This window comes from Sus scrofa, chromosome 1 (assembly GCF_054392235.1).
Source record: "Sus scrofa isolate SSC_HxYL_T2T_F1_AM1 chromosome 1, Sscrofa_HxYL_maternal_Yorkshire_Landrace_v2.0, whole genome shotgun sequence".
NCBI lineage: Eukaryota > Metazoa > Chordata > Mammalia > Artiodactyla > Suidae > Sus > Sus scrofa.
The window spans coordinates 220125827-220139151 of NC_139383.1; the positions used below are offsets into that span (position 1 = coordinate 220125827).

A 13325-nucleotide genomic window follows, 5' to 3' on the forward strand; every position below is an offset into this window, starting at 1 on the left:
AGAAGACTTACAGTTGCTTCTTAATATTTTCACTTGTTAGAAACCCTGTGGAAGAAGTTAAAAGAAAACAGTATTTTAAGAAAGTATTACCAGAATTTAGTAAAATTTTTCTTGATGTGTTTTATTGGTTTAAATGCTGATTTAACTTTTATTAAATTTAAAATTATCATTTATGTTGTATTTGTTTATCCGTTTTATAGAATTAGGTCATATTTACATTAAAGTAACTGAATCGCTATGAAGTAAAATCTGTATGGCCTCATGCCTTAAAAATGGTCTCAAACAATAACCACAATTTAAAAAGTGTCTAAATCATAATGATTCACTCTCCTTTTGTTAAGTAAATTTATGACAGGCACTTAAAAACTGATTGTACTCATAGAACAGGAGTCAGAAAACTTTTCTGTGAAGGACCAGATGAATATTTTAGGCTTTGAGAGACATACGTGTCTTTGTTACAGGTATACAACTCTGCCCTGTGAAAGCAGCCAAATAATTGTGTCTGTCTGCTAACCAGATTTCATTAACCAAAATAAACGGTGGGCCAGTCTTGGCCTGTGAACTGTATAGTTTGCCAACCCTTGACTTAGAGTTCTAACTGATGTGTATTATAGTGTCCAGAGAAATTCTGATTTTGAAATGATAGCAGGTAAGTTACTCTTGTAATAGGAAGTAATGTCTTACCCTGGAAAAATGAAGAGAAAGGAAAAGTGGTTCCCTGCTCCTTGCCCCACAGATGATAAAACTCAGCCATTATGTGCAGCTTCTCTTTGTGGTTGCTGTGGCTTGGAAGTGGAGGCTCCTTGCTTCTATTTCTGTTGCTGACTAGCAGTATATAAATGACACGGACAGGACGGAAGGAAATCATCCCACTCCCAGGGCTGTGGCAGCAGATGGCTGTTTCTCTCCCTTGCAGGTTGGGGATAGGATTGTCACTATCTGTGGCACATCTACTGAGGGGATGACTCACACTCAAGCAGTTAACTTACTGAAAAATGCCCCTGGCTCCATAGAAATGCAGGTAAGATTTTTATCCCCACTCTTCAGAACATGGGTAGCTTGAGGGCACATGAGCTTTGATGTTAAAGCTGTAAAAATGATTAAATCCCCTGCTATTTCTCTCTTTATTACTATTTCCCTTAAACATAAACGATTACATTGAGAGTTCCAGGAAAGGACGGAAGAAGCACATTCATGTCACATTTTATCCTGATGCATTTATTGTTTCATACTTAGGTAAGGGGGGAAAAATGAGGTGTTTAGCGGGAAATGATTAATTGCTGAAATTTTTAGTGGTGTGATTGGCTTATATTCTGAAGATCTTTTAAAAATAATTACATGTGAGACTGTGTTTGAAAAGCATCAGAAAACTTGATAGAAATGAATAAGATTATTCTTACTGTCAGCTCAAGAGGCCTCTGGGTCTTGTGAAATTCCCTTCTCTAATTTTAATCATGTTAAAGAAATGATTAAGTGGACAATAAAATACACATTTTAATCCAAATGCCCTTTTGAAAGGAAAATTACTGATGTCTTCCTAGCCTCATGAGCACATGTTTTTCTTTTTGTATTTCTCCTGTATGCAGGTAGTTGCTGGAGGAGATGTGAGTGTGGTCACAGGTCACCAGCAGGAGCCTGTCACTTCTAGTCTGTCTTTCACTGGGCTGACATCAAGCAGTATATTTCAGGATGATGTAGGGTGAGCTCAGATACTGTGGTTTCCATGTCCCTACCACTCACATAAAAGTGAAATAATAGGAAATGAGGTATGAAATACAAAGACCAAGTGTTTCTAAATTCTTAAATAATTATGACATGGATTTAGCTTATCAGAGGTAGGTATATAGCTAGATAGATAGTCAGAACTCATGCATGCTTGCCACTTCTATTCCCATATTTTTGACTCTGAGAGTTTTGAGGAGAGATATTTAGTATTGGGATCAGTCTGCGGACTCGGGGTTTGGGATTGGCATATGCCCTCTGTGGTGTATGGAATGACTGGCCAATGGGGACCGGCTCTATAGCACGGGGGTCTCTACCAATATTCTATGATAATTTATATGGGAAAAGAATCTGGAAAGAATGGATATCTGTACACATATAACTGAATCACTTTTTTGTACAGCACAAATTATCACAACCTTGTAAATCAACTATATTTCAATAAAACTTTAAAAAATTAAAAAGATACATTAATCAAAAAATTAAAAACATAATTCTAACATTGTATACTCATTTAATCATCCTTTTGATTAAAAAAACTTGAGTGCAAAAGAATTAGAATAGAGAGAGGAGAAGAGAGGATATTATTAGAATTTTTATGTAATTTGACACAGTTTTTATATTGCTTATCATCGATTTTTGTCTCTGAGCTTGAGAATACTGACGTTTATGACTGACTTCATCAGAGTCCTCAGCACATTAGCCTCTCGCTTTAAATAAACTGGAAAAAGAAGGAGCTACTCAGTGCAGTGAGAACATGCCAGGGATGTGTTAGGTTAAGGGTGCTGGACATGAGTAATAGGATTAGGGTATTAAGTTGGATTACATTAGATTATGTAAATTTAAGATAGGACCATGGACATGCACTGACAATTTAAGCATCCCCAAAATACCCATAATATACTCATTGTCAGTAACAGAATTATACTAGCCCTGGGTGGAGTCAGATAACCTATAACTTGCAGATTCGTGGAGATACATACATATACTATACACATATGTATATGTGTATAAACATATATGTGTATTTATATTTTAAAAATCTAAAATCTCTTTTTTCTTCGTTTTACTGTAGACCTCCTCAGTGTAAGTCTATTACACTGGACCGGGGACCAGATGGCTTAGGCTTCAGTATAGTAGGAGGATATGGTAGCCCTCATGGAGACTTACCCATTTATGTTAAAACAGTGTTTGCAAAGGTAAGCTTGCAAATGTTAACCACCCTCTTCCCCTCTAAACATTCATTAACAGTGGTCAGCAGCTGGCTTATTAGTTTATGTCCTGAGGTAACGCCAAATGGTTAACAGTTGATCATTTTCTTTGGGAACTCCCTACAGGAACAGGTCATTAAATGTTTTTGTCCAATTTGAGATTTAGTTATATTTAAAGGAAAACAGGCTCAAATTGAAATTGCATGGGCGCTCTTGACATATACATAAAACTATTAATGAAGTTTACTTAAAAGGGCTTGATTTTCTTCCTTTGAAAACAAGTTGCGTATGATTGAACATCTTTCAAAAATAGGACATTTTAATTACGTGTATGCTATAGAGCCCTGGTGTTTATTTTTCTTTGCATTTTTTTTTGGTCATGAAATATAAAATAGACATTGAAAAGTACATAAAATGCATATGCAGAATAACGAATAGGTCATTTCTTTTGCAAATTTCATTTCATTGAATGAAATAGAATAATAACTACTAAAAAAATTTAAGAATATCCAGTGGTTCTATCACTACCACAGATTAGCTATTTGCAAAAGATTGAATAAAGAAAACTATTTGTATATAGTTGTAATCATATAGCATCCCATTCTATGTTGAGAATATTTAGAAAACAAAGTTATTACATTGGTGAAGCTACTGAAATAATTTAAACTTATATAATTATTGTTAATTTATTGTTAAAGCAATTTTTTAGAAACTACAAAATTAAACAAAATTTCCTGAGGGAGAGAAATTCCCTTGTGGTGCAGTGGGTTAAGGATCTAGCATTGTCACTGCAGTGGTTGGGTCACTGGTGTGGCACAGGTTCAGTTCTTGGCCTGGGAACTTCCATATGCTGTGGGGCAAAAAAAAAAAAATTTCCTGCAAGAGGAAGACCTGAATTCTCAAAACCTACAGTGCAAAGGAGCCAAAACTATATTAAACCTATCAAAAGATCTAATGCAGGAGCTTTAGATTAGTGCTGTGGTTCTTTAAAATGTACCTATAAAGGTTTCATTCTATTATTTTTTTAAAAAAATATTTTTTAACCAACTTAAACTGCTGTATCTATAGCAGTCTAGCTATAGACTTAATTTATAAGATTTTTGAAGCCATTGGTATGTCCAAAAATACAAACAGCATTTGCAAGTAAATGGAAGAGTCATGCAGTCCTTTTCCTCAGTCTTGGAACGATTTGTTTAAGGCAGGCTAGTTAGAACATATTTTAAGAATTTCATCATGATGTATTCCTCATTAACTTTTCCATGTTTTTAATCTTATATTTAATTGCATAATTGCCTACTCTAAATATGCCTTAAGATGGGGTTATTTTACAGTGTATCTAGTCGTCATCATTTAGGGCACATAAGGCATATGAAGACACCATCTACCCTTGGGAAGTAAAGAATCACACAGCTTAAGCAGCCTTTTCAAAGCCACAAAAAGAATTTGAATTGGAATCAATCAGCAGTTTGTGCCTTATCCTGCCCTTGTCAAAGTTCATGTGGGCTTTTGTGCTTCTGCAAACCTTTGGGTTTGGTGGCCCTATGCCCTTGTCCTATAAAACTGCTAGTCCTTTGTATTCTTTCTGTAGATCTTCTTTATAGGATAAAAAATCTTGGATTCTATGAAATCACTGCTATTAGGCATATTCCCAAATATTCTTTATTAATTTGAGTTTTCACCAACTGCTGTGCCTAACAGTCAAAAAACCATCCAGCTAATCTATTGACTGCTAAATTCTCACTCAAATTGGAATCTCAGTGCTAACACCATTTAGGAGAAAGGCTTCCTTTGTATCTGTTCATCATTGCTTAATGGCTGTGGAGCACCCGTGGAGCATTGAGAACAGTGCTTGTGAACACGCAGAGCAATTTACATTCCTGTTTGAATCTTTTTCTGTTGTGTAGCTGCAGGGCAGCATTTTTTGAGACATAAACAAGCCTATTTAATTATTGCAGGGAGCAGCCTCGGAAGATGGGCGTCTGAAGAGGGGTGATCAGATCATTGCTGTCAACGGGCAGAGTCTAGAAGGGGTAACCCATGAAGAAGCCGTTGCCATCCTTAAGCGGACAAAAGGCACTGTCACTTTGATGGTTCTCTCCTGAATTTGCTGCTGGAGTTGAGCTACCTCAGCCCCTCTTATGCATCCCGTGGTGTAAAGAGAATGGAACCAGTCCTGTGGACTCTTCCCAGTCTGTGGTCATCTGGCTCTTCAAAACAGAAGGGAGGAAATAGCATTTAAGTTTGCTTTTCTACTGACAACAGTGCATCACTTTTCCTTTCTCCTTGTATTTTGTGATATAAACTCAAAGAAAAGGACTCTTGGCATGGGTAAATCCAGTCTTTCTTCCTGAAGATATCTGATATTTCATAATCATGAGGGCAAAAATTAATATGTGTTCAACTGGTTTGTACAGAAAGAAAATTCAAAGCTAACCAAGGAGGAATGTCTTCATGAAATTAAAGTAAAAAAATGAAAATATAAAGAAGAAACCTGAAATTTATAAAAATCTTATTTTGTTAATCCACCTTGTCTCCCCAATTCTAACCAAAAAAAAAGTTTTGCTGAAAATCTTTAAAAATACTTTTAATTACTTTCATTATTTAAAAATTTTGAATCTTATTAAAAATCACATCTCCCCACCTCTAATATATACATACATAGTTTCCTTCCAAAATGGGCTTCAAGATTGAGTAACTAGCAAATACAGGAAGCACTGTCCCTAAGTCTGTAAAGAAACCATTTATTGCACAGCTCGATGGTCATTTTCATTTTTGACCTGTTGTAATATATTTTCATGTTTCTGTAAGTAAAATGATGCTGCTGCCTTGTATTGACTGTGGTTTGTCTAGAAGCAGCTATGCTTACTGTGGAGGAACATAGATGACTCTCCGAATTGTCAGTACTGGTTTAAGGGATGCAGCACTAAAAATGTGTCAGTGTGCTGTGCAATTGGTTTTCAATTAGTATTAATGACAGAAAAAAAAAAGCAATGCGTTAGTAATTATTTTGGTTGTATGCCATTAGTAAATTGATAGAAAACTTAAAGGGATTAACATAACTTCATTTCATTGCTTTATATTAACATCGTATAATACAATAGTTTAAGACTAAGGGAAACAGATGGAGCTGTTTATTGAGACAACTGGTGAGGAATTATCATGTGTTCATTCCCATTTTAGAGCGTGAAACTCCTACATTAGAATATATAAAGTCACTTTAAATATTATCTATATTTGTAACAAAAGTAGTGTACAGATATTTTATTACAGCACTTTTGTGTAAAATGCAGAACTGAAGTGAATAAATAAGTTTCGTGGCACACAAAAAGGAAGCAGGCGTATTTTTTTTTTTGTTCTTTTTACTGGGGAAAAACTTTATTATATTCAAGATTTACAATTTAAAATTGGTTTTTATCATGTCTAACTGAACATATGGTGTCCATAGTTACGGCTAGAGGAACTTTGGACAACATCATTATGAAACGCTCAATGTGTTTTATGCCCAGAATTTTTACTAGTGCTAAAGATTCATAGACTCCTCATGGAGCAGAGGAAGATAAACAACATTGAAGAAAGAGAGGTGTCATGCCTGTATGTGCTTTTCTGAGACGCTGTTAATGAAGCAATATTATAGAAGCAATATTATAAGTTGTTCTTTAGAGTAGCCAAGAGCTAATTCACACAGAAGACGTCATTATGAAAATTATTTGTAATAACATGAAAAATCTGATTTGAATTTGGGCAAGGAATTGGGGAACCTTTGTTCTGCCAGTCCTTCCCCAGATTAGCTAATGAACACAAGCATTCCTCATATTCATCTCATCTGTAAAATGATAGGCTATTTTATGTCAAAGCTTGTGTCAAGTTCTAAAATAGAATTCTGTGATTCTTATGTATACAAAATGAATAGACAAACTACACATTGCAGCCATTTGGGAGATATTCTTCCCAACCAGCTACTGTACTACTGTTTGGAGGTAGTTAATGTAACAAAATTTATTTTAGTATCACAGTGACCCATCCAGCTTCTTAGTCACCAATGAATGGCCCTCCATCATGAAGGCATGCCGAGATCCTCTTGTGGTCGGCTGCTGGAAGCGAAGCCATCCTTTTATAAGTTTCAAACAGCAAAGATTTTATGGAGTCCACTCTATGGCAGACCTTAGGAAGGCAAGCTAACCAACCAAATTAAAGTTTGAGTAGATATGTTGGAGTACTCCAATGAGAAGAGCCTTGTGGGTATTTTTGTACCATTGCTCCAAAATTCAGGCCTATCAGGAATCTCAGAATGTGACCTTATTTGGAAATAGGGTCTTTGTGAATATAATTAGTTCAGTTGAAAAGCAGTCAGGCTGGAATACATTGGGCCCTAAATCCTTAAAAAGAAGACCATGTAGAGACACAGAGAAATAGGAGAAGGCCATATAAAAATGGGGACAAGAAAATGAAAATAAAAACAATCTGAAGAAGACCTGGAGCCACCAGAAGCTGGGAGAGGCAAGGAAAAATTTTTTTCCCTGGTTTCTTGAAAGAGAGCTTGTCCCTGCTGACACTTTGATTTCATACATCTGGCCTCCAAAAGTGTGACAATACATTTCTGTTGTCAAGCACCTTGTTTTTGGTATTTTGCTATGGAAGCCCTGGGATGCACTAATATAGTATCTTAGGATGTTTTTATATCCTTAGCTACAATCACTATGCCTAGCAAATAGGAGAGGCTCTGTATGTGTTTGTTCAGCATATAGATGATTAAATTATAGATCATGATTAATTTCATGGTATCACCTTGTTAAGCTGGTTGCAGCCTTCATACTGAATGCAAAAATGCAGCAATGGGAATGCCACTGTAGCAATATAAAAACACTGGGGAAAAGCTCCCTTCTTGAACTGTTATTAATTAACAAAGTCAAAACATGTGGAAGCAAAGAGAAGAAAATGAGAAAGGAAGGAAAAGAAGACTTGAGAGGAAAAGAATATAGATGCATTAGTACAGGAGAGAGTGACAAAGATTTCTGTCTCCTATATTATTCTTTTGGGAAATGTGAGAATTCTCCTGGAGAAGGAAGAAAGTGCTTGAACAAAGAGTTTAAAGACTTGAAGGTTATAGTGTTAATGTCATGTGCAAACTCAAGACCATATATAAGACTATGGATTACCCATAATTGGTTCTGTATACTTCCTTGTGTGATTAAATCACATTGGTGAATACCATGCACTTCTGTTCTTTGTGACCCCAGCAAAAGGATGATAGTGATGATGTGTTTAATATCAACACCTACTGATACATACCAGCAGGAGTACCATTGCGGTATAGGAGGTGAATGGAACCCATACATCAGAACAGAGATGGAATTGGAAGCATGAAAGATTAAAATTAAAGATAAGAAAAGGGAGATTTTAAGAATATTGATAAAGCAGATTTTGATAGTTTTGAAGAAACAAAGGGACCTCTTCCCCGCTTTGAATTATATGGTGCCATGTTGTCTTAGATTTGGTCTAGCTGATTGTCTGAGAATGCCAGACAGTGATTTAGTGCCTTTCTTCTGATCTCCATCACAGTGAAGAAGTTGAAAGAATGCCTGCAGGGAGACAGGAATAAATAGGTTTTTTGGGGTCTAGGTGTGGGGATGTCAAAACTATCATCGCCTGCTTTCAACAGCCCTAGTATGTTGTTTTCATGTCAGTGACAAGTATTCTGGAATGCATTTCATTTGTGCAAAGATGTTCCTCAACTTTGTCTACCAGGAATGAAAGTTTAACTTTGACCCTTCCTAAAGGGAGTCATTTGTAAGATGGGATTGACCTCTCTTACCTCAAGAGGGGAAAAAAAAAAAAAAATTGGCCTCAAGAATATTTCTAAATGAAAGAACAAGGAAGGCAAATGCAGTTATCGTGATTTTTGTATACTTGATGTTGCAGCTTTTCTTCCTTCAAAATACCAGTACTCCATTTTATGTAAATTAGAAAAAAAGAATATTATTTGTCTAGGAATTTTACTTAAGTACTGAAAGTTCAATAGTAGCTCCTTAAAAGGAATTCTGTCAGTACGGAGGCAAATCTATGGTCATGTTCTCAGAATTCTCTCCCTGAAACTGTTTCTCAAAGTTTCAAAAAGTACTGCCATCAAAAAGACTGCTATAGGCAGCTTTGAAGAGGAAGCTTTAACTGTTGATCTAATACAGGGCTTTTTCAGAAAATTGTGTTATTTGCTGATTCTTTGTGATCCTTTCTCCCTCCTTCCCCCATCCTCCCTCCTCCTCATATGTCTACCAGGAATGAAAGTTTAACTTTGAATTTTCAGAAATAAAGAGTCATCCTTGGAAATACTACTTTCCGTCTTATTTTCATATTGATGTATTCAAAATTGTGATTTTTTTCACCTGAGTCTGCCTCGTGGATTTTCAGAAATAAAGAGTCATCCTTGGAAATCCTACTTTCTGTCTTATTTTCATATTGATGTATTCAAAATTGTGATTTTTTTTCACCTGAATCTGCCTTGAATTATTTCATATTCAGAGTTCCACTCTCTATATTTCATTTATCCAAGGGCCCTTTATTCCATTCAGTGAAACTTACAAATTTACTTTGCTTTGGAAAATTAAATAACTTTTTAAAGTTTTAATACTCTGCACAGGATAAGCTGTCAAGAAATAGTAATTGTTATTTTAGTACTATATCCTGGAAGACATAGAGTAATGTAAATTCAATAGCTTTCTTTAGCTTTAAATTTTCATTTTTGTATAATCATGTGTTCTAAGGTTGGATGCAAACCAACTTACACCAAAATTTCAGTTGTTTTGCATACAACCTTTATGTTGTTTCCCATGTCCTCATATAACTCTACTGTTAATTACTAAATCTCTCTCTCTCTATCTTTAAAATAGACTCTTATTGGAGTTCCCATCATGGTTCAGCGGAAATGAACACAACTAGTTTCCATGAGGATGCAGGTTCCACCCCTGTCTTCAGTCAGTGGGTTAAGGATCCTGCATTGCTGTGGCTGTCAGGTAGACCAGCATCTATAGCTCAGTTCAACCCCCTTGCCTGGGAACTTCCATAGGCCATACCTGCCCCCTGTAAATAAATAAATGAATGAATAAATAAATAAATAAATAGATTTGTTTAACTAAAGGTACTTAACAGAGAGGTTGTATCTCACTACTTTTGAGTGGAAAACCAATATCATTTGCCATAAATTTAATTATGAACAAAAGTGATGTTATTAAATTCTATCAAAATACCATTGTGTACCAAGTATCAGAACTTGAGGCATGCTGTCTTCTCAGAAAAGGAGGGTTGCAAGTACTGGAATGGTGTTAATGCCTCAATGGATACTCTTTCCTGGATTGAAAGAACTGAAAATACATTTTTCATGATATGCTTTCCCATTTTCTGGTGCTTTGTCAGTGCCCCGTATAACAATGATCTCATGATACACACCCTCTTTGGAAAAACTCTACTATACCCAAACCAGAAAGGTTTTGTTTATCGACTTCTTTTCAAAAATGTAAAAGCAAGCTAGTCAATACCTGTTCTAAAAGTGTTCTTAGCTAATGTGGTTAAGATTTTGTTTATAAGATTTTGACTAAAACCAGAATTGGGTCATCGCCTCCATTGCTTTAGTTTTGGCAATCTGAGTTTGGAATAAAGGACAAATGACATAAATTAATGGAGTAAAATTAATGTTGTGGTAATATTAAATAAAGCTAATGTCTTCTACACCTGGAGGGCAATGCAGATGGCAAGCATACTTAATTATGCACCCTGCTGCCTTTAAGTGTACTGATAGAAATCTCTCAACTGAGTATAAAATATGTTTGTTCCCTCGCTCCAGACAAGTTTGAGAAAGGTAACACAATCTATGAAAAACAGCCTAACATACTTATTTTTGAGGAAAATATGCAATTCTCTAAGTTAAGTGAAATACACATTTACCTGACTTTTAAAATGAGCCATTTTTACAGTCATAGTCTCTGTAGTCTCTGTCCTTTCTGTGAATGATGAAATCTAAGTCCCATAAGGAAAAGATACTTCTCAAACTAGTAAAGAAGTACTTTAAGTTTACTTTTTTACTTAGTTAAAAAGATAAATTTACTAATAGTATCCTGAATAAGTGGATTTGCTTTCTAGGTACAAATTAGATTGGCTGGTTATCACTCAGATACTTATAAACTTGTTCAATTCTTTATGAAGTAGCTACTCTAAAAAATATATCAGTGCAATTAAACCTATAGATAACATGTTTTACTACAGATATTTCAGAGATGCCACCGCACTTTGTGAAGCTTATATGCATTTTCTTCATGTAAAGAATCTGAATTCTCATAAACTTCACTTTGTTGCAGTCAGTTTCCTATGCAGTTAAAAGCACAACCAGCAACTTCCAGTATTACCTTCAGAATGATTTTTTAAATGCTCATATTTGTTATACACAGTCATTATTTTCTTGTAACTAGGTATGTATAACTTACACTTTAAAACTAAATAGGACAAGTAAAATATTCTTGTTCAGACATAGTTTTCATCAAAATAGGAGATCTGGTGCCATGTATTCCTTTATGATAAAGGATGCTGGCTCATTTTAAAGAAAAAAAGTTTTTAAGGCTACGGAGCATATGATTTGTTCACCTTTGACTCTTTAATCCTAGGGTTAGAATAAAGGAATTATATATTTTAAAATAGACACTTAACAGTTTTTCTTGGATTTATTTGGATAACTAAAACCATGAGAATTACGTTTAACCCATTCATTTATTTTATTTACAACTGCCTGACTATTAGTCCTTGTATTCAGTAGTTGATTTGTTTTCTGAAGTTTTTCCTTTCTGTACATTACAGGTATTTATGTAAGGAAGTCATCCATGTCTCAATGCCCACTCTGATGTCCATGAATAAACGTAAGTCGGAGCTGACAAACGTCTTAACCTCATGGAGCTTGGGATTTCTGTGAAATGGAGTATAAAGAGCATGGGCCTCCAGATCTCATGGCTCTGTGTTCCCATCCTGGCCTGGCTCCTCTCTAGAAGGTGGCTGACCTGTCTGAGCCTCTGCTTCCCTGACTGTAAAGTGGGAATAATACCACCTCCCCCACAGCTCTCTTTTTTTTTTTTTTTTTTTTTTTTTGTCTTTTTGTCTTTAGTTGTTGTTGTTCTTGTTGTTGCTATTTCTTGGGCCGCTCTCGCGGCATATGGAGGTTCCCAGGCTAGGGGTCGAATCGGAGCTGTAGCCACCGGCCTACGCCAGAGGCACAGCAACGCAGGATCCGAGCCGCGTCTGCATCCTACACCACAGCTCACGGCAACGCCGGATTGTTAACCCACTGAGCAAGGGCAGGGACCGAACCCGCAACCTCATGGTTCCTAGTCGGATTCGTTAACCACTGCGCCACGACGGGAACTCCCCCCACAGCTCTCTTAATGTTCGATGAGATGAAGTATCTGCACATGGTGGCACTTGACAGATGACAGCAATACTGTTACTATTTCTAAAGTCAGTGTGACTGTGGAATCATCTGGAGTAGAGTGTGCTGTCACAATTATTAATTTATACCCCAACATTGAAAATAAACTTTCCAAGTGCCCTCTTAATTTCTTACTCTATAAATATCCTCATGATTTCTGCTAGGATGGAAAGCAGAAGCAAACATGGTTCCAGGAAAACAGAACTGTGTAGTTTCATTGGTTGGTGAAGTGAATGGGTCATTCCTTAGTATTTTAAATAAGATATACTTGGGATGGGAGTTACTTAAACCTAGTGAGGGGTTTTGTTGTCAATCTAAGCCCCATCACTTGCATAATAAGCCCAGTATCTCATTTTAAAGTAAACAGGAAGTTGTGCAATATCCATCACTCATATAATATCTCCTTCCTTATCTTCTATGTTCAGTTAATTAGAATAAGTAAATTTATTTTTATCTTCCTTTTCAGAAAGGAGGGAATGACAAAATAATTAGCTTGTAGACTGAACAGTCTTCTAGAAGGAAGGTGGTGAGATCAGACTAAGATACTCCTTTCTTCCACATTAGATATTATTTCTCAAGTGCTTGAAACTAAGTAAGCTGGGGAGATGCAAGGTGAAAATTATATGCCCTACTAGAAGCTAAATTTTTAAATTATTTCCCTAAGGGGCCAATGAAAGGGAAGAATTAACTTTTAAAGAAGATTTCTACCAAATGACAACCACATTTGACTATAAAATAAGCTTTAAGGTCTCTGAAAACCTGGATCGACAGTTCATACTCTTAAAGATTTAGGTGAGGGTTGAGAGAGTAAAAGCTTCTATTTGGGATACTACAGCATGCTTTTCTTAGGGTGTTGCAAAGGGTGATGTTTTGCTGTACTGGAGAGCAGATAACTAGTGCACATAAGCCTAATTTCTAGGTTTGGGCATTGA

The 13325-nt window shown here is 35.9% G+C and overlaps 1 protein-coding gene and 1 long non-coding RNA gene across 52 annotated transcripts in view; both read left to right on the plus strand.

The window, feature by feature from the left end:
- MPDZ (multiple PDZ domain crumbs cell polarity complex component) overlaps nt 1-6261 on the plus strand; it is a 434463-nt gene extending 428202 nt beyond the window's left edge. For 44 of the 50 annotated variants that reach the window (XR_014821624.1, XR_014821629.1, XR_014821625.1 and 41 more), the window contains 4 exons: nt 917-1021; nt 1587-1699; nt 2798-2921; nt 4889-6261. Coding sequence is in view for 38 of the 50 variants with exons in the window: in XM_084985533.1 (XP_084841659.1) it covers nt 917-1021; nt 1587-1699; nt 2798-2921; nt 4889-5035 (489 nt within the window). In the remaining 12 variants the exon portion in view is untranslated. The remainder of the gene's footprint in view (nt 1-916; nt 1022-1586; nt 1700-2797; nt 2922-4888) is intronic. The other 6 variants (XR_014821615.1, XR_014821620.1, XR_014821619.1 and 3 more) reach the window with 1 other exon arrangement.
- Nucleotides 6262-9817: 3556 nt separating this feature from the next.
- Nucleotides 9818-13325, plus strand: part of LOC106509174 (uncharacterized) — a 43506-nt gene continuing 39998 nt past the window's right edge. The window contains exons 1-2 of one of the 2 annotated variants that reach the window (XR_014821707.1): nt 9818-9901; nt 11772-11830. This is a non-coding gene — a long non-coding RNA (uncharacterized LOC106509174). Of the gene's footprint in view, nt 9902-11771; nt 11831-13325 lie in introns of those variants that run through there. The other variant, XR_014821708.1, reaches the window with a different exon arrangement.